Genomic DNA, 22622 nt, shown 5'->3' on the forward strand with positions numbered 1-22622 from the left:
AATAGGTAGACCTTCTGTAGCAATATTACTGTTGACTGACAACAGTGTGGTTTGGATGGTGTGTTGCTTTGTGATCTGATAACAGATCACAGATATGATGGTGCCCTCTGCTGGGAATTTCAGATCTTGACAGCAACATCAAACACATTGTCATTAAAAAGATGTAGACCTATAATTTAAGTCATTTTCCAAAGTTTTGTGTAATGGTTTACAACTGAAACACTTAAAACACACTCAAGTTTTCTATTGCATTTTATTTAATCATGAGATACAAGTCTTAAGTACCTCTTGCAGCTGAGACAAAATGGAAATGAACAATATGCAAAAATATCCCAAATAAAAAAAATTACATATACTGCAATTTGAGGGAAAAACAGTTGACCCAAAACTGACTCTTTGCAGCAAACATTTCCTCCATTTTCACTTAATTTGTATTTTACAGGCAAACAGAAATAGCGGAGGAACACAAAAAACAACAAAAAACAACAACCTTATTAAAAAAGATTTAAAATGAAATACGGGCCGGGTGATATGTTGCCCTCTGCCAGACAGAGAGACGCCTCACGCTGGTCTCCTAAAGCTGTTTCAGTGTTTCCACTTGGACACAATTGTTCTAGTCTGACGGGTTAACACAAAGAATTCACTGTTGGCCTGCTCAACGCCTCTGAAGTCAACACCAGCTGAGCTATGACCAAACATGTGGCAGGTATCCAGGGAAAGTGTGTGTGTGTGTGTGTGTGTGTGTGAGAAGACAACCCAGGGGTGTATACCAGCATGTTTTGTGTGTGTGTGTGTAAAAGTGTAAAAAGGCAGTAGCAGCTGGTTAGTACTTGGGGTCTGCGCTGCGGCGTTTGAGCTTCTCGGGGTTGTTTGAAGCCATGTGTGAAAAGTCTCTGAAGATGTCCTGGTAGGTTTCATCACCTGTAAAAGACGAGAGAAAAGGACTTGAGTCTTAACGTCTTTAAACAGGAATTTGAGTCCCTTTCTCTAGGAATCAGGCTGATTAAAAAAATATCTACTTTTTCTATGTAGGGAATCCCCTAGACACATGCTTAATGAAACCTGAATATTCATATTAATACTAGCTTTTCTGGACTGCATGTTATTGGGTTAGTATAATGTCCTAATGTCATATAATGTGTTGGATTCTTTCTGAACACATCTTCCATTTTAGTACGGCACAGCTGCATTTAATATAAATTCACGTGATTATGTATGTACATTTTAGTTTGATGTCGGTAATTGAGTTTTCCTGAACTATTTTAGACTTGCAGCCCTAAAGCAAGAAGCACACAAGTGAACAAATAAACGCACACATGCACATGCACTTTACCTCTTAGGATACAGTAGGTGGCACACTGCGCAAGCGGATGAGACCAGTCGGACATCTCAGTGGGCAGAAGGCATTGGCACATGAGTACATGGTGTGCAGGCACATACACACACACGCACACACACACACGCACAGACACACACACACACACACACACACACAATGAAACAGCACAGCACATCAAATACTGACCAGCAGTGTAGAGTTGTTCCAAGCAGACAAAAGCACCATGTTTCCATTCCTTCATGAGTTGAACACAAATTGCAAAATAGATAGAAACTCAAATTGTGGTTTATCTTTACGAAATAAAAGCCTTGAAATTGACTAGAGGACAATCATGAAAGAATGGATGGATTGCAGCTAGCCAAATAACAAAATGCAACCAAAACCCTCTGTTATCCTTAAGCTCAAAGGCTACAGCGAGGAGCTCTTGGACTTGGCTGGCAGTATGTCATTGTGGTAAATAAATACAGGTAGTGTGTGACGGTGTCTGGGACAGTGAAACAGGCCAAACTGAACATGACCAATCACTATTCACAGAATAGTGGGAAAATATAGTGTTGAATTTACCTTACATTATCAACAGTGGACTGAAGACAATCCAATATACTGTATACCAATATACATTTACATACTGTACATACAGACATGAACGATAAAAAAACAGTACAAGCTGATTTCCAAAGGCTGCCAGCATACTGTGTAACTACACAATATATCAGAAACAAATAGGCCTATTATAGGCCTGTTTTATGTACACATATTTATATATGTGTACTTAAAATATGTTAAACTTCAACTGTAAAACAACATAGGAAACGCCCAGTTTCAACATTCTCTGCTGGTCTGGTATTTAGAGATTTAGTGGATTTGAAAGTGCAGGATGAGTGTGCGTTTGTTCTTCAAAGTGCAGTGTGGACTCCTTGGAGTATTTCTCACAACATCACAAAGACATTTCCCTGTCTTTATTGATCAATGAATCCCTGTTTTCCTCTATGCCTTTGAGAAGTCTAATTATTCCCCACACATTTGACTGAGGACACTGTGCTTTTCTACTGTCGTACCCTGTATTCTAGTTACAGTCCTCTTCAGCTCCCTCCAAACAACTTGGTTTGCAAGCATCAGATTATGTGCTTTCTCAAAGAATGCAGTTTTCCTTTCTCGACTTAAGTAATGGAAATGCTAGCATAATCCAGCCTTTTTTCCCCCTAAGTGTTCAGGCAGGACTATATTTCCCTGAATGATATGCATCAAGCCCTGGAAAGCCAGGATGATTTCTCTGCAGACGCTGCAGAAAAAGGCCGCGTGACGTCAACAATCCGGTGAGTCTGGGATATTTTTGACGTTTGAACAGTGGGCGAACACCACAACTGAACCGTCATCGAGTCTAGATCACATTCTTTCCTTCCTCTTGGCTCACGACCAAACTGCGATCTGACACAAACATTAAAAAAATGTCACATGTTGTTGCCGTCCAGCTCAAACAGCTCCGGCCTCGATGCCCTTCTCTCGTCTTCACCGACTCCAGCGCCACACCCTCCATCCCCTCTACTCACTTTGACCCCCCAAGGCCCACCCGCTAATATGGTTCTTAAGAGCCTGGAGGCTCTTCCGGGTGTGGCCCATCCCACTCCCTGTCCCACCCCCGGACCCCTGCCCCCCTGATTGACCTGATTGGCCAAACGCTCCGTCCATCTCCCGCATCTCCTTGTTCATCTTGGCAATCCGCAGCCTGTGAGGAGTCAGAGGCAGAGGAGACGGAGGAAAAAAAGATCAGTGAGAAAAGCTGCTGCTGTTATTCATATTGCATATTACATTGCAGATTTCTCACTCCAACACACACACACACACTCACAAAGTGACGATGTCGGCGTTGGCGTTATCCACAGCGATAGTGATGGGGTCTTTCTGGTTCTTGTCTCTGGCATTGTAGTCTGCTCCTCGCTTCAAGAAGAGACATACTAACCTGGGAGAGCAAAGAGACATGTGAAATATGTGTGTGTATGTGTGTGTGTGTGTGTGTGTGTGTGTGTGTGTGTGTGTGTGTGTGTGTGTGTGGTGCGTGTGTAGCAGACTGCATTCACACCCAAGTCTGAACATCTGCCAGCCAGATAAGAGACAAATCTCACCTGCCTGAGGGAGTAAAACCTTCAGGCAGGGCCATTCTGCTGCACCTACCCCACCGAGAAACCTGTTGTCCCTGATAAATTCATGAAAAACACTTTGCATTTGTAACCTTACTCTTAAACGTGTTGTAGAAATAAAGCTTACTGTTATATTATGACTGACACTAATCCTGTAATAGTCTGTTACCTGACCAGAGCCCAACAGGATTAGAGCCACATTCAAGCTTATTTTCTAATAAATAAAATGGGCACAGTGAGTGAGGAGTTAAATATTGGGCTCTGTATATTTTTATTTGCATTTTACATCTTTCAAACAGTTGTCTTAAAGGATTAAACTGGCAAAGATTGTTTTTAAAGTGTTACAGTTTGAAGTATAAAGCTACACTTTACACGTCAGTGTCCCCAAATGGCAGGCAACTGATTTATTTGACTTCAATATCTGTAAATCATGTAATGTGGCGTCATTAAACTGTCTGTGATGCTTTATACCAAAGGATACCAAAGAGACGAGAGAGGCAAAAGATCTAATGTCCAGAGTCCAGCTTTCTCTGGACTGAGCTCTGTTTAGGAGACACTTCTGTATTATATATTTGATTCATAAGATACCCGACACCAGAATTGTGTCAATTAGGTGGGATGACACGCTAAGATGTGTGTGTTTGTACATCAAAATCTTTCCTAGTGCAGCTTTAAGAGGGCAAAGATTCATTGAAGTTTCACTCCCAAAATGTCTTTTCTGCTCTGTTAATGGTTTTGGGCGCTGAGCCTAAATGTTTAAGAGGCTTATGTGGATTTACTTTTCAGTGTGTGGATGTATAAGTCGGTTATTCGCTTGTCTGCAATTGCTTTATTTTCTGAGACACTGACCTATGTGGATTTCTGTGCTAATCAGTTGTTCGTAGGCCTGATTGATTGAGTGTGCTGTGGGTGATGCTTGAACTTTCTGTGTGTGATGGTTTCAGACGGCTGGTCCTGAGTGATAGGCCTACCTTGATCAATTGTCTGCAGGCTTGTTATCTTGTTTGTTGCTGCTAGCTTATTGATTGATTATATAGGAAACACTTTGAGCTTGGGCCCAGGTTGGGTTCAGGCTCTAAATTAGCAGCAAGGCTTTGTTTGGGGAAGGCCTGAACGAGCCGGGCAAGGGCCTAAATTTCAGATACATGAAGTATCAGCAGACAGGATTCAGTCTTGTGGCAAAGCAACATCTCCTTGCTGAATCCATGGATTCTGATTTGGCTGACTGGTAGGTATTTTTTTAACCTTTATTTAGGCATTCTGCTGCACTTTTGACTCCTTACCCCCTACACCCCACAACCCCAGACCAGTGTAGAACTTGTAAAACTGTCCATATATGGCTTCACATGGCTTCAATAAAATCAACCTTTGCACCACTGTAACAGGAGATACGATCCAATTCCAGGTCTCCCTCATTGTAAACTAATATCTCCTTTGGGTCACGGTGAATTTTGGCTGACTGGTTGGTACAGTGCGTCCTGTGTGGGAGGCCTGAGTGTGAATCCTGCCTGTCACATGTGTCTGTGTGTGTGTGTGTGTGTGACAGTGTGTGTGTGTGTTGTGTGCTACCCTGTGTGCCCCAGGATGGTGGCGTGGTGCAGAGGTCCTCTCCCGTTGCTGTCTGCCTGGTTGACGTTGGCGCTGTTCTGCAGCAGGAACTCGCACGCTGCCAAGGCGTTCTGATAAGGCCGCAGGACACGGGACACATGAGCTCCCATGTGGATTTTTACACACAAAAACACACACCGGCAAACACACACACATGTTCTACATATCCTGCATTTACTGACCAATAATTATATGGTTTGTTTTAGCCTACTTAGGCGCCAGATTGGTGGGGTTTGCCACGTAGGAGAATACAAAAACCTTTAGATAATTGCAGAAAAGTATTTGAAAGTCAATTATGAAATTACTATTCTGCGATTGGCAACCTACCTGACCTATTTGAAGGGTGTTGATCACCTACTCCATGCAGGTTAAAACAAACTGTAAGTATTATCTGCAAGTAATTGTCACACACACACTGTCTATACATTTCCCATTTTCTGACACAGACACAAGCATGCACACACACATACGCACACACAAAGACAGAGAGTTAACTCAGTCTTAACTGTCGAGTGAAAACCTTGTATCTCCAAAATGTCAACTTTTCAGGAACTAAGAAAAAAAAAATAGCTTTCCTTTTCAGCTTGACTGCATGCATTTTAGAGTTATTCAGTTGGGTTTTGAAATGGTTTCATCAGACCAACGGTTGTATAATTTTCTTAACCCATAGAGGAACACGGAATCCTTAAATTGATGTAAAAACACAATATTTGGTTACAATCAGAGTTACAAGGTTTCCACACGACAACTCCTAGTCTCTCTCTCTCTGTCTCTCTCTCCTCACCGCTGACACGGCCTGTATTAGTGGGGTGCTGGACTCCTCGGCCACGTTGACCCAGTTGACGTCGGCTCCGTGGGCCAAGGCGTCGGCCATGACGGGGAAGTTCTGCAGGGCGGCCGAGCGGTACAGCAGCGCCCCCGGGTGGAGGCCGCTGAGGTCCTCCTCCACCTCCTCCTCTTCTGTCGGGGGGGGGGGGAGGAGAGGGTTAATTCATCTGCGTGAGAGGTGTTTCAATAATGTGATAGAGAAGGTAATGCTTTGACAAATATTCCTCGTAAGAAGTAAGAATGTTTTCAAGCTTTTTCCAAAACTAGCCCATATCTACATAGGTGAAAGTGGAACATTGCTGCCACCTCTGGGAGGATTTTAAGCAGCTGTGAAGATTTTCCAACAGATTTTAAACTGCTAGTCTGTGCAAAGTTTTGTTAGTCAGAAGTTTTGGCAGTGTGTTGAAGCTTGCATCCCATACATGCTCCTTTTTGTCAGTGTGTGTGTGTGTGTGTGTGTGTTTTATCTCACCTTTGTGAAAGCCTGTATTGTTCTTCTGGACAAGGTCACTGGGGCTTAGGCCTAAGGAAAGAGAGAGAGAGAGAGAGAGAGAGGGAGAGAGAGTCACATGCCTTCATGATTACTGGTTTATCCTGCTGACTGTAACAATAGCAACACACACACGCGAAATACAGCAGAGCATGCCCCTAGGATTACTAACTTTTGCTGGATCACCAAGTTTGGGGATTGTGTGTGTGAGTGTGTGTGTGTGTCTTGCTGTTCTGTTGATATCAGCAGGAGTGAGTGAGTGATGAATAAGACAGCAACCGAGTGAGTTATTACAACTCCTAGAAACCTTTATCAGTATCCAGGTTTCAAGGAAAGCCAGTGGCGCTTCCTGTAACTCTGGGTGTTTACCTGTGACCCGGGGCAGAGTGGCTCGGTTGGGTTTGGGTTTGAGTGCCGGTCGGGGCGCGGTGCGGTCCTGGGTGGTTGCCCGGTTCCTCCTGGCGCTGGACCGCCTCAGCGGGGGGTTACGACCCGTCTCCGGCAATTTCTGGATGAACTTCTTCTCCACGTACTTCGACCGGATCCACGACTCCTTGTCTCCTCTGAGAGACGGGGAGAGAACGGATGAGACAGAGAGAAACTGCACTCACAAAACCAAACCATGTTAAAAAAGACACAGGCCTACATGCCGGGCTGCGTTGGTCAGTGCATTTCTAGCTGAACCTGTTCTCAGCTTGATTCCACAACTTGTTTGTACAGCTGTGAGACAAGAATGCTAAAGAAATCTCCCTCAGGCATTCAGTCCCATTTAATGGAGTAATGAAATTAGTTAAATTAAAATACATTTAAACTGATATTTAGTAGCTACATACTGTCAGTCTTTGGTCTGTCAATTTGTCATTTTCAAAATCTTCAGTCCACAGAATGAAAACATAAACACTGCAGTAAGTCTAATGTTTCAAAACAAAGCACCACACTGAAGTAATGGATATCGGCTGTAAGACCAGATAACTCAAACCACCGAGCTGACAACACATGACAACAAGACAAGACTGAACGCTCATGCTGCGGAAAGCATGCAGCCGCACGGCAAGTTTCCTGAGGACACTTAAGTTACGACACCAACCATCTGCATCGTGTACCTGCGGCACTTCCTGTCTGCTACGCAACAGAGGGGAGAGAAGAGGAAGTCAAGAAATAGGGCTTGAGAGATTTGTAGGCCTCTTTTTTAGACTAATATACAGTAATCAAGTACCAACGTTAAGTATATAGGTTTTTCTTGACAAGAGGATATATTATTAAAACTCATCCATTCATTTTCTCTACCCGCTTAATCCGGAGGGCTGGAGCCAATCCCAGCATGCATTGGGCAGATGGCAGGTGGACAACACAGACAGAGAGACACTCACATTCATAACTATGGGCAATTTAGAATCTCCAATCCACCTGTCTTGGATGAGATCTGTAAATACTGTGCATTGGTAGAATTAAACCTGAGTGCAATGGCAGCTTTGTAACAGCAGGAGGGGATGAAGGGTGTATTTCTGTATATTTTTGAGCTTCTGCTGAGTGTTTTTGCAGATGCACATATGGCCATGTTTGGTCAATAGCTTGATGAAGCCTATCTGAAAATCTTCATAGTTCATAAATAGATTTCCAAGGCAGAGTTACCACTGACTTGACATGTTACAGCAGCATGTTTTTTGGTACTTATGTGTATTACTGTCTCACTTGTTGATGTTTCAGAAACCCAGCTGATCAGGTTTGTAAGCTTTCTGTCTGGATGTTGGATAGTGCTGTTTGTACCTGGGACTGGAGGGGTGGGGCTTCTTGATGGTGATCTCATCAATGCGAGCCTCGTAGATCCTGTTGATGGCTGTGTTTCCCAATTCACACATCAGCTAAGGGAAGCAAGGAGGTAAAAAGAAAAATTAGAATTGAATTCAGTACTAATTGATGTTGTTGGAGATTCTGAGAAATTAAATTAGTCCTAATCCTTAGTCTCTGTGGTGCTTTTTAAAAACAGAAAGGGTGATAATTGGTTTCTGTAATTGAGTGTACATCAAAGATAATAATGTACTTAATAGGTTGAATTACCTTAATGAGCTCCGGCTCCCAGGAGTCGAGAGTGAGGGAGCGCACTTTGGAGAAATGGACTCCCAGGCTCCTGTCAGAGAGGGAAACCTTCATTATAACTCTTAATTCCAGCTACGCATTTAATGGTATATTACTGTGGAACAGGACAGAGGAGAGTGTGTACATGTGTGTGTGTGTGCACCTGTGTATGCCGGAGCAGACGATACAGAGTGTGATGCCCAGGTTGATGGAGGCCCAGTCCGGACCGGGCTCTCCGCAGTCGCAGCACTGCCTGTTCCCCTCGATCGCCTGGACCTCCCCCAGCGCCTCGCGGCCCGTGCTCTCCTGCTCCCCGCCGCCTCCTCCTACTCCTCCTCCTCCTCCCGGACTGCGTACCGACACCGAGCTGCAGCGCTGCCTCTGATAACCACACACACACACACACAGACATTAAAGCACCAAGTGGCCATCTTCCTACACATTTCCTCTGACTAAACTCCCGCTTGAAAATGTGCATATAGAAGATAATGTGTGTGTGTGTGTGTGTGTGTGTGTGTGTGTGTGTGTGTGTGTAGGTGTGTGTGTATTCTCACTGGGCTGTGTGGGTCCTCTCTGCGCTCCTGGAAAGCTGAGGCGATGCTGTTCTGGACGGCACTTATCCACCCCTGCTGCTGCCTCTCCGAGTCCGCCTGCAACAGACAGCTCCTACACACACACACACACACACACACACACACACACACACACACTTGGTAAACCCCATACTTCTCAGTGTTCCCACTTCCCACGCATATTGTTGATTATTCCCCACCACACACACACCTTTCCAAGACAATAGAATCCACGCTCAGCTGCAATAACAATGACGAAAATGCAACTGCAGCCAACGCTCACACTCACACACACACACATCTTATGCACGGATGCATACAGACACGCACGCCCACACACACACACACACTCACTTGGAGGGGGAGACCACTTCAAAGCAGAAGCGTCTCTCATTTTCAGTGCTGGGCTTGACTGTGCAAAGACGCAAGTCTTCCACCACAACTGTAGGCTGGTCCTGAGAGAGAGACGGGCAGGAAAAACATGCAGGTCAGGCTGTGTGTGTGTGTGGGTGTGTGTGTGTGTGTGCGATTGTGTGTCTGTAAGTGGAACTCATATTCTCTTTGTGTCTTAGAGTAGCAGGCTATTCACGCTTTTCAAGTAGATCGCTTTTAAGAAATGATTTTGTGAAGCAGTGGCTTTTATTTAAAATTCACCTTGAATTTCTTCTGATACACCAGCTGATTTTTTTGAATTGAAAACCAGCGCCTAAAGCAGTGAGAGAAGACGAAAAGGTCACAGGGTCAATAATCCAGGCTTCAGATTCATTGTCGTACCAGCCAAACATTTTTTTTTTTAGATGAGATCCTAAAATACGGATGCAAAAGCCTTATATCATGAAAACCATGTAGTAGTAGACTATCAAGAAATGAAGGAAAAGCTCAAAAGAAGTAAAAGAGAGAAGGGACAGAAAGGGGATTCCTCACAAGCACACAGTGTGGAAAATATGTTAAAATGTAGTTGAGATCAAGTCTATATCTAGTGAGACGGAGGGAAAGACAACTGCGGTTCTGTGTGTGAGATGTAATGTAGGTCGAGCTGTACCTGCTCCAGGTCTTGAAGGCGTTGCTAGCCCTCTTATACAGGTAGCCCTCCATGGCGATCCCGTTCGCCGCATCGGCATTGAAATCCATGATGGAGTCGTCATAGGACACGTCCTAGCAGCAAGACATTTAAAAAACACTGACACTCTCCATCACTGAAATTACTCAGATTTGAAAGCTTCAGAGTGCATTAATGTTACCAATCGAAAGTGTAGCAATCTTTTTGTCTGGGTGTTGCTTTTTTGCTTTTCTTTAAAACGTGGGATACCTGTGGGGGATGTCTATTATTTCCAAAGTGTTTATTTAAATTAGTTATTACCTTTTTCTTGATGGCAGCGTGTCTTTGCTCCATATCCCGCTTCTCCCTGGCAGAGTTGAGAACGAGCTGAGTGTGCTGTGAGACAGAAAGAGAGAAAAATAAAACAAATAAACCATATTGTCATGATTACTGTCATGATAAATTAAACTTAATTATGTTTTTTGCATAGCTAATATCAACAATTTTACACTGTTCTCATTTTTTCATCAGTCCCTGACTCACAATTTTAGTCAAGACAAGCATTAGCCAATATTTCAATCTAATTGGTCTAGACAAAAATGTTATCGGTAAATTACCTATTAATCATGTTTGTGATTTGATTATGAGAGACAGGTTGAGTGCATTTACATTGCCGATACTAGCTTGTATCTTGGTCAAGGTTGTATTTGGCTGCGTTTCATATGCATCTTAATATTCTGATCACAAATACGCTGGATGAATAGAATGAGATGAATATTACCACAGACACAGAACTCGCTCTGATCGCAACAGCAGGCGAGACACGGTGTTTACATCCCAGCCATTGCAATTGGGTTTCCAATAATGACAATAACGTAATATGATTTTGTGATTGTATTTCAACATGGGGGGGCTTGAACCCGGTCCAACAATCGAAATATCAGTTTGTCTCGCCTATTCTACACTTACATAAACCATCCCTTAATACAAATATATGACAAAAACCAGAGGAGGGAAAAGAGAATAAAGAGGGAAAAAGAGAGGAGAACATGTTAAAGGGAGAGGATAACTGAGACGAAAGAGGACGACAGTCAGGAGATGGTCGATGTTGGAATGGTAATTAAAAGACAGTCGGTCAGGGCTTCCCCATTCGTTGACAAGTGTCTTGGAAACTATCTGCTAAAGTTTGACTGCATGGACATCCTGCCGTGTGTCTCTTCCTTTTCCTGTCTAGCTGCTATTCTGTATTTCCTGTCTATGTATTCACCTAAATACTGAGGGAGTGGATTTCCCACTCTACTTTTTCACCTTTTCTCCCTCACTTTCCTGTCTCCCTCCTACAGTATATATACTTCACATATATATGAGAGAGAGAGAGAGAGAGAGGGAGAGAGAGAGAGAGAGAGAGAGAGAGAGAGAGAGAGAGAGAGACAGACAGAGAGAGAGAGAGATGGACAGGTTGGAGACAGAGGTTATCACTCCAGACTTTGCTCTGCAGGAAACAGGAATTAGGAAGTGTTGAACCTCTCCCTGTGTCCTGTGCCAAATTGAGGAACAACATCAGTGGTTTCTCTTGCATGCTTCTGAATCTCTCTCTCTCTCTCTCTCTCTGTCTCTCTTTCACCCTCTTTACTCTCTTGCTCATCATGTCCTGTTGAAGTAGGAAGAGCTTTATTGTGGTTTCATCGGGCCAGTGAGAGTTCACCAATTCATGTCCTGTTTCAAACCTGTTTCAAACGGCAGTAATATAGCAATATCACTCATTTACACAACTATAAAGTTTTTCCCATTTCCACAGTCACGGCAAGGAGCAACTGACATAGTCTCACACGCACTCACACACACAGAGACATGTGAAATATTTCCTGTTGTTGCGACAGTGCTCACTTTTTCCTGTCACGATGAATGTGTGATGTCATCTTGTGACTCCCTCGCCCCGCCCCCGTAAAGATGTCAACTAGGCTGATCTAATTAACCTATAAAACAATTTGGCCTTCATCATAAACTGTTTGTCCATTCAGTTACTCCCAGACTGGCTGAGTTGAGTTAGAGTAGGTCAGATAGCAGCGGGACAGTTGGGTAAAACAAACTTGACTATTTATAAACATTTTCCTTTCTTTCTCTTCCCCCAATCCAGCAACTAGACAGTTTCTGCAACTACCTTCATCCCATCTCTCCCTGCAACGATCTCTACTCTACCTTCAATCTCTATTTCTGCCGCCTTTCATCATATTGTGATGACAGTATTCCATGTTTCTTTTCACTTTGAACAGCAGAGGAATTTTAGCTTGTTTTCAGGTGACGTGACGCACCCTCTGGCGGCCATATTGGAAGTCCTCAGCTCTTGGGTTAGTTATAGGTTTAAAGACAAGACAGTTTACTGTGTCACAGTATCCTAAATTTGGTTATCAGACTATTCACTTTTACGTATAACATTACTTTACTGACGTACAGCCACACCACAATAATCTATTTTAGATATCTCTCTTCTGGATGCAGCTACTAATGGTGGAATGTACCAGTAGAAATGAGAATATCTGTGGGTGTAGGGTCAAACCAAATAACGTAATCATACCATATTACATATAACCCAGACTACTGCACCACTTCCTCTCACCTCTTCACTGAGCGTGCGTCGATAGTCGTCCAGCTCCGACAGAGACTGGTGGCCTTGTTGGAAGAACTGAGCCTGCGCCTCCATCAGCGACAGCATCTGCAAGGAACCAAGGGAGAGCGTTCTGACATGAATCTGGTCATTTTCAAATAGATATGAGTAGCTGCAGACGCTTGCTAAGTGATGGTTTAAATATCCATAAATATCTTATTATATCATGTCGTTTTCTGTGATTTACGCAGCCTTTCAATTACGCTCCCAACATTCTCAAATAATGCTCATTTAATTAATACCTACGAAATGAAGTCTTTCCACATGGGAAGCCAGAGAGAAAGAGGGTGAAATAGAAGTCCTGTGAGGCACTGAATAACGTTTTCAAGGGGTAGAGGCACAGAGCAAGATATCAAGAAAACAAGAAATTCAGCAACCAAGCCTCCTAGAAAACCTCTGAGACCAGTTATTGTGTGGGATTTTCAACCTAGTTTTCTGTTTCCATGGCATGGCCTATTGAGGCTTGAAGGGAGTTAAAGAGACACAAAACAGCACTAATAACTAAAGCACAAAGATATAGACAAAGTGAACAAGTACTACAACAAACAATATTGTATATAATATCAGGCCAAATAGAAATAAACTACTACAAGGGGAGGTACAAAAACAAAACAAACAATTCAACCTTTAGCATTTCAACATAAACTCACCGCCATGAGAATGTCTGTCTTCTTCTTGGCCTCGATGACATTAATCTGGAACAAAAGGTAACAGTGTTTAGAGAGAGTTTAGAGAGCGTGCATGTTTTCCATAATCAGAAACCCCAGGAGCCCCGAGCCAAACCCTGGAGGGAAACCCCGCAGCGAGCCTGTTATCACTCAACGCCACAAAAGCAGGTCCACAATCAGAGATGCTGTTGTATATTTTATCTTTTTGGTGCCAGCGCTGTTGTGACACTCTGGTTATGTGACTAATTTTCTGTTTGTGCTCTACTATAGGACTTCACTCTTTCTCCATATCATTGATTAGCCTGTCTGAATTTATTTAAAAGGGAAAATTGCAGTTGCTCATCTTCCGATCTACAAACAACTGCCTTCTAAATTCGCTCTGTCATAGCCTGTCATTTTAACTTTGCCATCACTTGCATGTATCAATGAAAACATTTATCTTAATTTAGCAAAACCATTTTGACTTTGTGGACACTGTATGTGTGCATATGCTATGCAAAAAGGCTGGTTTTGTGCACAAGATTTGTGCCTGCGGGAAACAGAAGGCTTGTGTTTTGAGTGTTTAATATGATTGATGTGGTACAGCATGGTATTGCATGGCAACACAGCATCCCATACAACATCATATCTTTCTCATCATGCATCCTCTCACCTCCAGGACGTAGTCCAGGGCCTCGGACCGAAAGGTCCTGCGTGCGTTGAGCAGAGCGTTGCTGGTCTCCTCCACCTCGTGTGGTTTGCCCCGCGGAGCCTGAGCATTCCTGGCCAGCGCGCCCTCCAGGCTCTCACTGCCGCGCTCAAACTCCTTACGCACATCCTTGAACCGACGCACATCCCTGGAGGGCAGGGAGGGAGGCAAAGAGGGAGAGGGAGAGAGGTGAAGGAGAGGTAAAGTGAGGGAGGGAGGAGGGAAGGGCGGATGGGGCGGAGGTACGGGATGAGAAGCAGATGGAAGCTTTTATTTACAAGTCCTTCCTCCCCTAGTATCTTACCTTTATTTGACAGACAACTATGACAGGGGACAGTTGAGGAAAACAGAGCTACAGATTTGTCTGTAATTCATCCATGACATTTTGTTTTCTTTAAACACAAAAGTGGGTGTGGCAAGCAATTTACAGGCTGTTCCCAGGCTGACAAAGATTAGCCATCCAACACGATTGTGAAGCACGGATGCCATAACCTCAATGAGGCAAGACCACAAACATTGCATATACCTTTCTCTCTCTCTCTCTCTCTCTTTCTCTCTCTTACAGTTAGCAGGAATAGAGTTTAAAGGGGGCATAACGGAGGATACATAACACACAGAGGAATTCCTATTCAGCATGTGATATCAAGATCAACATGTGCAGATCAAGTGCAGTGGGTTAAGGCACATTGAACATATTTGTGTCATCGGCTCAAATCCAGCTCATGACTTTTGTCACATGTCATCAAACCCCCTCTCTCTCTCTCTTTGATCTGCCCTTTCACTGCCCACTGTATCCTATCTAATAAAGCACAATTGGATTAACAGAAAAAGAGCAGAACGCAAGATAAATCGAGAGGAGAAGGGGAATGGAAGAAGCAAATGCCGATCGTAAACCTCTAATATATTTCCATGGGGTGTGCTAATGGTCTGAAGGCATGCAAGGGAGTGGCTCGCTCCAAATGTAGGTGGCTGTGTGCGTTAGAAGTTATGCGGAGAAAAATAGCTGCTAGTGGGACGGAGACATCATAAAACAAAAGGATTACACGAAACAAACAGGGAAGGCAGCCAAAAGCAGCCCACTCACTCTTTCACAAAACTCTGCAGCTTCAACTTGACTGACTTCTGTGTGGTCTCAATCACTTCCTGAGAGAGAGAGAGAGAGAGAGAGAGAGAGAGAGAGAGAGAGAGAGAGAGAGAGAGAGAGAGAGAGAAAGAGAAAAAAAGAGAGATATAATTAGGAGGAGAAGGCGGGGACAAATCTACTACATTTAACCGGACAAATACCATTGTATACTGTGACTGATAAGCGGCATAACTGGAATGGAGATTGTGGTGCAAAGAAACTGAGAGACAGACAGACAGACAGAGAGAGACAGACAGACAGACAGACAGACAGACAGACAGACAGACAGACAGACAGAGACAGACAGACAGACAGACAGACAGACAGACAGGCAGACAGATAGACAGACTCACCCCCTGGGCGTCCAAGATGGTAGACAGCCTTCTGGAGAATTTTTCCAAGCATTCCTACAGAACAGAAGTCATTTCATCACTTTTTTTTTTTTTTTTTACAACAATTCAATGATGTTCAGCCATAACAGCAACCTCAGCTCAGTAATTATAGTGTAGATTGTGATAATGGCCTGCGGTGTTCCCAGGTTCAATTCAATCTGTTCAGTCTCATTCCCACAGCAGAGGATAAGGATTTATGCATTAAGATCCCAGACACTCAGAAACAGTCAGTTTGGTCCCTGCAGGCTGTGATGCTACAACACTTTTGATTTATAGCCACTAATGAAGCCGTTAATGGCAATGTGTCTAACTTGAGATGACACATACTTTCAACAAATCATTTGTTTGGCAAAGTTTGACCATATGTGTCCTATCCATCATCATAATCATGTCAGAAAATGATTGTAAATCGTATCCACAATATGACTGGAAGAAACAAATAAAACTGTCACATTCCAGATGCGTGTAAGAGTTAGTAGATTTTGTGTCAAGGTTTTAACACAACATGATGCTGTGACTGTTTAAATAACTCACTGACAGCCGGTATGTCAGTGTGGTCCACTCACCCCCATCATGCTGTCCCCGGAGCACTGGTGTCCCAGCTCCTTCAGGCCGTTGACGAAGCTCTTGCTGGTCTGGCAGTAGGCCCTGCCTGCCTCCAGCATGGCGTGGCATTGTTTCACCAACTAGACAACACAGACACACACAGACCGCTGTCACATGTGGGCAACACTGCAGTCAAAAACATCCTGAATACTTTAAAAAAACATCCTGATCACTTCATTTGTCTCATCTCACAATAATAAAGCGGTACATTACTGATCCTCGTAGGGAGATTTAATTTTCTCTTGCTCCTAGGGATGTAAAAAAGCCTGCAGCGAAGTTGGAAAGCCAACTGCATCAATTTGAAAAGTTGAGATGATTGATTATGATTAATGCTATGATTAATATCATATTAAGTGTTTTGTGAGCTCTCTGTTCTGCAGAGGAAAATAGCATATGGAAAGGGTGCAGGCTACAAAATTCATTGTCATTTGTCATTTGAAGCTTTAGGTTTTGCCTTGAAAATAAGTGTAATGCTTTGAACTAGCACCTTGGTGTAAGGTTTACATATGTTTAGTTATTGCTGGCTGAATCAGTTAAGTAACTTTTTACAAATTACATCTGTAGAGTTATTGTATTTTTTGGAAGCATCAAAATGAATCGAATCGGATCTAATCGTGGGCAGAATGAGAAATGTTATGATGCAACTGACTCTTTGCTGAAAGAACTGAAATCGAATTGTTGTTAGATTGAATTGTTACCTCCCTACTTGCTCCCCTCTGCAGGGAGGTCAAAGGTCAGGCTCAGATACAGAGCGGCGACCCTGGAACTAGTAGGGATTCAGCGTCTTGCTCAAGGACACTTCAGCAGGGCGTTTGCTTGCTTTTTTAAAACAATATTAGAGTATATTTTGTCTAGGTTTACACTGTAGTCATTTAGCCGATGTTTGCTTATCCTTTTGCCGTGTCCTTCCTCACCTGTTCAAGGACTACATGGTGATAAACATTTACTTAGGAACAGATTGTAAGAAGAGGGAGAAACCTAGACAACAGAGTTATATTCTTTACAGCAAATAACTCTGATTAAAGTTCACTCCGATGTCATCAGGGAACCGAAACGCACCATCTGTAACCTCTAGTAAACGATGATAGATATGAAACTACAGATGCCGTACATTAAACACACAATGGGGAATTAAGGCTGTGAGAACAATCTGCGGTCAGTTTGCAGGAGAATACAATGGGGAAACAGCACCTGAAGCTGGTTCCCTTTCAGTGTCAGGTAAAAACCCACCAACCCACCCAACTCCCACTCTCACTTCACTGGCCCTTTACATGAGAGGCGTGTGTGCGTAACTTCCTCTATGTGAGTGTGTGTGAGAGAACATCCTTTAATGTAGTATGACTCAGTATAGTATTATACAAACCCATTGGCTTTGCATGTGTGTGTGTCTCACCTTGTCTAGTCGCGTCTCCAGTTCACTCACATCGTTCTGGACCACTTCAATGTCAGCTCTGGAAGTGGCAAACACACACACACATACACACACACACACGCGCACACAGAAACACAGACACACACAAAATCTTAGTTGCGAAGGTCGTTACAATTAACAACATTCTGGAAAGATAGGCTCTCTTGCTAGTATTTCTTTATGAAAGTAAAGGCAGATATCTAGTATGCTTGATGGACAGTATTTATTTGATTTTTTTAAACTGGCCTTTTCACACATCTATTCACACGTCTATTCACACATCTATTGAGAACCACAATGAAAATAAGCTCTTGAATCGTATTGTGTTATCTTTGATTATTTGATTTTTCTGTATGTGAACTTATTTTCTGGCTGAATCCTATATTCATGTACTTGTTTTTAAGATTATTTGAAAATCTTAACAGCAAGCATCTATTCACACACACATGCACACAAAGGGCCTGAGAAGAAGGCCCTGATGTACGGCTAGTTTGTCGGTTTTCTCAGTGCGAGTCAGTATCTCTGTCTGTCTTGCTTCTTTTCGTATCAACAGCTCTGCCATGTGGTTTCCGCCGCCTTCCACCAACGACACAAGAGATACAGAGAGCGAGTGGGCTAAAGGCTGCAAGCCAGCCTGAGAGACAGAGAGAGAGAGAAAGAGAGAGAGAGAGAGAGAGAGAGAGAGGAAGAAACAGAGTGGGCTAAAGGCTGCAAGCCAGCCTGAGAGACAGAGAGAGAGAGAAAGAGAGAGAGAGAGAGAGAGAGAGAGAGGAAGAAACAGAGTGGGCTAAAGGCTGCAAGCCAGCCTGAGAGACAGAGAGAGAGAGAGAGAGAGAGAGAGAGAGAGAGAGAGGAAGAAACAGAGTGGGCTAAAGGCTGCAAGCCAGCCAGAGAGAGAGAGAGAGAAAGAGAGAGAGAGAGAGAGAGAGAGCGGGCAGGGACAGACAGTATCTGTTTGTCTGACTGGCGGTCTGTGTTTGTTAGTGCAGGGACGTTTGCATCGAGGTCTGAGGTCACTTCAGGACCGTCCCCGTTCAAACAGGACCGAACTTTACATGACAAGACTGCTAAGGCGGCGCAGGAGAAAAGAGAGGAAAGGAGAGAGAAAACACTGAAAGAGGACGACACAAAGATCGCTTCACTTGAAAGACACGTCCTATTCACTTCTCCCTGAATTAGTGTCACAGTGTTGAGACTCTGTGTGTGTGTGTGAGAGAGAGAGAGAGAGAGAGAGAGAGAGAGAGAGAGTGCATCAAGAGGCAGAAAGAGCTGAAGCTGAGTTTCCGTCGCGGTTATCCCCACTTCCTGTCTCTCCTGTTGATCACCTCGGTACATCTCGCCTCTCTTCCTGTTCCCCTCCACAGCGCCCGCCCACCCCGCCGTCACCTAGCAACAGGAGGCAGCAGTTTTGAGCCAGCGTGTCCCGAGCAGATTCTGAGTCAGGCCTGCCAGTGCCAGTACTCCGACTCTGTCTTCTATCTTTCTCTTCTCTTCGGCTCCCTCTTCTTCTTCTCTGCTTTTTCCGCTCGTTCGGCTCTCTATTCCTCGAGTATCTGTAAATACGTCTGACAGCTTGAGCCGTTTTCTGCGGCCTCTTCCCTCCTCCTTCCACCCATCCTTCCCCCCCTTCTCCCTACTTTCCTTCCCTCTGCTCTCGGCCTGACACGAGACCTCACCACTGCAGCTGCCACAACTCAAACTTTCCACCACTGTGCGAGCCTCGTAAATTCACTAGGGGAGGGAGAGGGAGAGAGAGGGAGAGAGAGACCACCGTTAACACGAGAGACCAAGAAGGACAGACAGAGAAGGAAAAAATGCCAAACCAAATGGAGGACGAGGCTCCATCCACTGCTGGTCTCTTAAGAGGCAGCGTGCCAGAAAGTATCGAGGCACACCCAGCTCTGCCAAACCTCTTTCATGAGCCACTTGCAAAACCGACTTAGCGACACTTCCCTTTTGATTACACCAGATGTTGCTTGCGTGTTGAAAGAAAATGGATCACAAATGAGATGCGGGAGAGCTCCTGTGTCTGCTATGAAAGCTTCGTTAAGAGGCAGCTAAGAGGTTTCATAAGTACAAAATGATGTGTACTGTTGATGTTGATATGTTACGATGTCAGCCAACATGCAGAATCACATGTTAAATTATCAAACTGATGGTCATAGAATTGAAACTGCGTGGCATTATAATGTGTGATAAACAGACAACAGAACTGTGTATCACGATAACTCAATATCACTATTTCATCCAAGATATGACTCTATTGAAAGACGATAAACGGTGATATTGAATTCCTGCCCGGCCCTGATATCGAGTGTCTTCCTACGGTGCAGTGACACATCAGAATGCAGAGCAGGAGAGTCACAGCAGGGTCAGGCAGCAGATGAGTGTTTTCTCGTTAAGGCTGACAGAGTTTAGTTTGACCCAAGGCTGGAAATGACAAGACAGGACCCGACCCGGAGTTTGGCAATAGCATCAGCAGTTTAAAGTGACCGAGCCTCAGATGAGAGACTGATTAAAGAAACATGAAGTGACATAGCATGCATCACACACTGATAAAATCAGTCGTGGAGAGTAAGTTAATTTACTGCAATTTTGAGGTTCCTTTACTTCATTTGGCTATTTCCATTTACATAATAGGTTTTTATACTTTTTCTCCACTACATTTCAAATGGAAATACTGCTTCTTTTTTTTTTATTCCACTACACTGCTCTGACACCTGAAGTTAAAAGTTACTTTGCAGAATAAGGTTTTGCATATAAAATGTCAGATAAGTTAATAAAATATGATACAAAGTTCAAGTCACCCAACTGAAAGATTGAGCAGTTAGACCTACAGTACCTTCCTTTACAGGTCAATGCAGAGAAAATCTAACACCAAAAATGGTAGACTGTTCTTCAGAATGAATGATTTTACTTTAGATACATAAGTATAGTACATTGCATTGATCATACGTTGATATTTTTTACTTAAGTAGAATTTTGAATGCAGGGCTTCCACTTTTACTGTAATATTCCATTAAGTTATTTTGCTTAAATAAATGATTTGAGCACTTCTTCCACTATTAGACAAAATCATTCAGTGTCCACTTGCATGAAAATGTTTGGGATTTTTATTTTGGAGATTGGAAAGCCACACTAACACAAGAATACTCCAACACAGGCCTGTAAACCAGAAATATAGTGGAGGGTGAACCCACCTTAACAGTTTACCCACCTTTTTATCAGCAGAGTGGAGTTTACCAACCTTTTTTTTTTGCCTGACATAAAACTTTAGAAGGCAAATTTAAAGTGCAGGCATCTTGGAAAGTAGCATCCAACTGATACAGGCTGCATGAAGATAGGGTTTTTAGAGGAAATAAATCAATAAATTAATGCTTATTTTCTTAAAATATGATCGATTTTCGTTCAAAATTGTGGTTATCTGCCCCTGTCTGGAGGTCATAGGTCACCCACCGTTTAATCGACCTGTACATCAGATGAAAGGCTTCTTACCTGAAGCGGGGCGAGTCTTTCAGACACTCTTCAAAGTCCAGCTTCACTGTCATCCTTCAGTTTAGCTGCTGATTACACGAATAGCTCAACTATTACTGATAATACAGAAGAAGGGGAAGGTGGACAGTTTGGTAAATAAAAAAAAAATAAAGCCGCTTGGTTTTTTAGCTCTCCCTTGAGACAGTTTCAGTGAAATACATTGCTGTTTTCGGACGTTTTCTTTCACCAGTTTAATTTGTATTCTTCCCGCAGCTCGTGCTGCTCGGTGTTTTCTTCAAAGGACGCCGCCTGCTTAATCTTTCCTCTTCTTGCCGTACATCCGTAGTAGAAGACTTATCGTTCCTGGTGAGTGAATGCAACTGATATTACTGATGTTATTACCATTTTATTCCGTCTAAACGCGCGCGACAGACTCCGTGTATCGCTGAGGGGAAATGCCGCAAAGTGTCCGCAAAGTTTGTCGGAAAGAAGCGCGCTGTATCCTTATTGATAATTATTGATGAATATTCCCAAGTGAATAGCAGAAATGAAGTCAGACATACGATGACTTCTCCCCAAGGGCTGAGAGAGGAGTGAGTCAGTCTCTCTCTCGCTCTCTCTCTCTCTCTCTCTCTCTCTCTCTCTCTCTCTCTCTCTCTCTCTCTCCACACACACACACACACACACACACACACTCACACACACACACACACACACACACACACACACACACACACACACACACACACGAGGTCCACCCTCCATCTCACTATTTCCGGGTTTCTTTACTCTCATGGTAAAGACGGTGTTGTGGTTTGGAGGTTGGAAATAGTTCAAAATGACAAAATGAGAGGTTAGGCTAAAAGCAAAGTATCACATCTTAACCTTATATACATACACTGTACAAATATAACATGGGACTGCAAATGCATAAAGTAGCCTACATGATGCATGCATTTAAAGGAGAGCATGGAATTAAAATATGAGTTTATTCTGACAATTGATATCATGACTGTGTTCTGTGGAGCGCAGGAACATTTTTTTCTCCAAAATGTTGGTTTCTCCGACCTGTTTTGTGACTTTCCTATTAGTGTGATAAAGGGCTATATAAATAAACTAGACCAGACTCGACTAGGCTATCATTGAACTGTGTGCCTCCTCCAGTTGAGCCTCCTGGACTATTAAGGGTGTGTATTCTTGTCTAGCAACCTTCTCAGACTTTACTGTTAACTGTCTTTGTTGGGGAGCAGCTCGGCTTAATCCTCCCTGCAAGATCCATTTTCACGTCTCACCAGACCAAAACAATCCAAATCGACGTTGAGCAACATAAAAAGAGGTAATCTGCTCTCTGCCACCAATCACAGGCCGCTGTGTCTAGTCAGAGCTGTGGTCGACTGCTGAGCAGAGAGGTTATAATTACAGCGGCTCTGGGCTCCTGTCATCATCTGTCTGCTGAACTGCACAAACAAACCTGTTTCTATCTATCTATCTATCTATCTATCTAT

General features: G+C 43.4%; 1 protein-coding gene across 1 annotated transcript; it reads right to left on the reverse strand.

Moving 5' to 3' along the window:
* Window positions 1-254: 254 nt before the first annotated feature.
* acap1 (ArfGAP with coiled-coil, ankyrin repeat and PH domains 1) lies at window positions 255-21714 on the reverse strand. Its single transcript, XM_071532020.1, has 23 exons — window positions 21139-21714; window positions 17626-17683; window positions 16193-16312; window positions 15588-15641; window positions 15196-15254; window positions 14076-14259; window positions 13406-13450; window positions 12708-12803; window positions 10412-10486; window positions 10094-10206; window positions 9706-9757; window positions 9406-9506; window positions 9034-9145; window positions 8643-8860; window positions 8462-8531; window positions 8171-8265; window positions 6773-6966; window positions 6386-6436; window positions 5870-6045; window positions 5047-5156; window positions 3189-3299; window positions 3004-3065; window positions 255-921 (listed from the first exon to the last, which is right to left on the reverse strand). The coding sequence occupies exons 1-23, from the start codon at window positions 21189-21191 to the stop codon at window positions 824-826; spliced, it is 2307 nt and encodes a 768-aa protein (XP_071388121.1). The 5' UTR covers window positions 21192-21714; the 3' UTR covers window positions 255-823.
* Window positions 21715-22622: the final 908 nt, after the last annotated feature.

The sequence above is a fragment of the Centroberyx affinis genome, unplaced genomic scaffold (genome assembly GCF_046629955.1).
Source record: "Centroberyx affinis isolate AG114_WGS23_722 - 3 ecotype Tasmania unplaced genomic scaffold, CSIRO-AGI_Caff_v1 ptg002154l_1, whole genome shotgun sequence".
Classification (NCBI taxonomy): Eukaryota; Metazoa; Chordata; class Actinopteri; order Beryciformes; family Berycidae; genus Centroberyx; species Centroberyx affinis.

Bases quoted from the DNA above. Each gene is read 5' to 3' on its own strand.
- acap1 (XM_071532020.1), bottom strand. From the start codon at position 21,191: ATGACAGTGAAGCTGGACTTTGAAGAGTGTCTGAAAGACTCGCCCCGC. The intron at 9,507-9,705 runs GTGAATTTTAAA...TCTCTCTCTCAG, and splicing joins TGTATCAGAAGAAATTCAAG to GACCAGCCTACAGTTGTGGT. The intron at 8,532-8,642 runs GTGCACACACAC...CCTCTCTGACAG, and splicing joins GTCTGCTCCGGCATACACAG to GAGCCTGGGAGTCCATTTCT.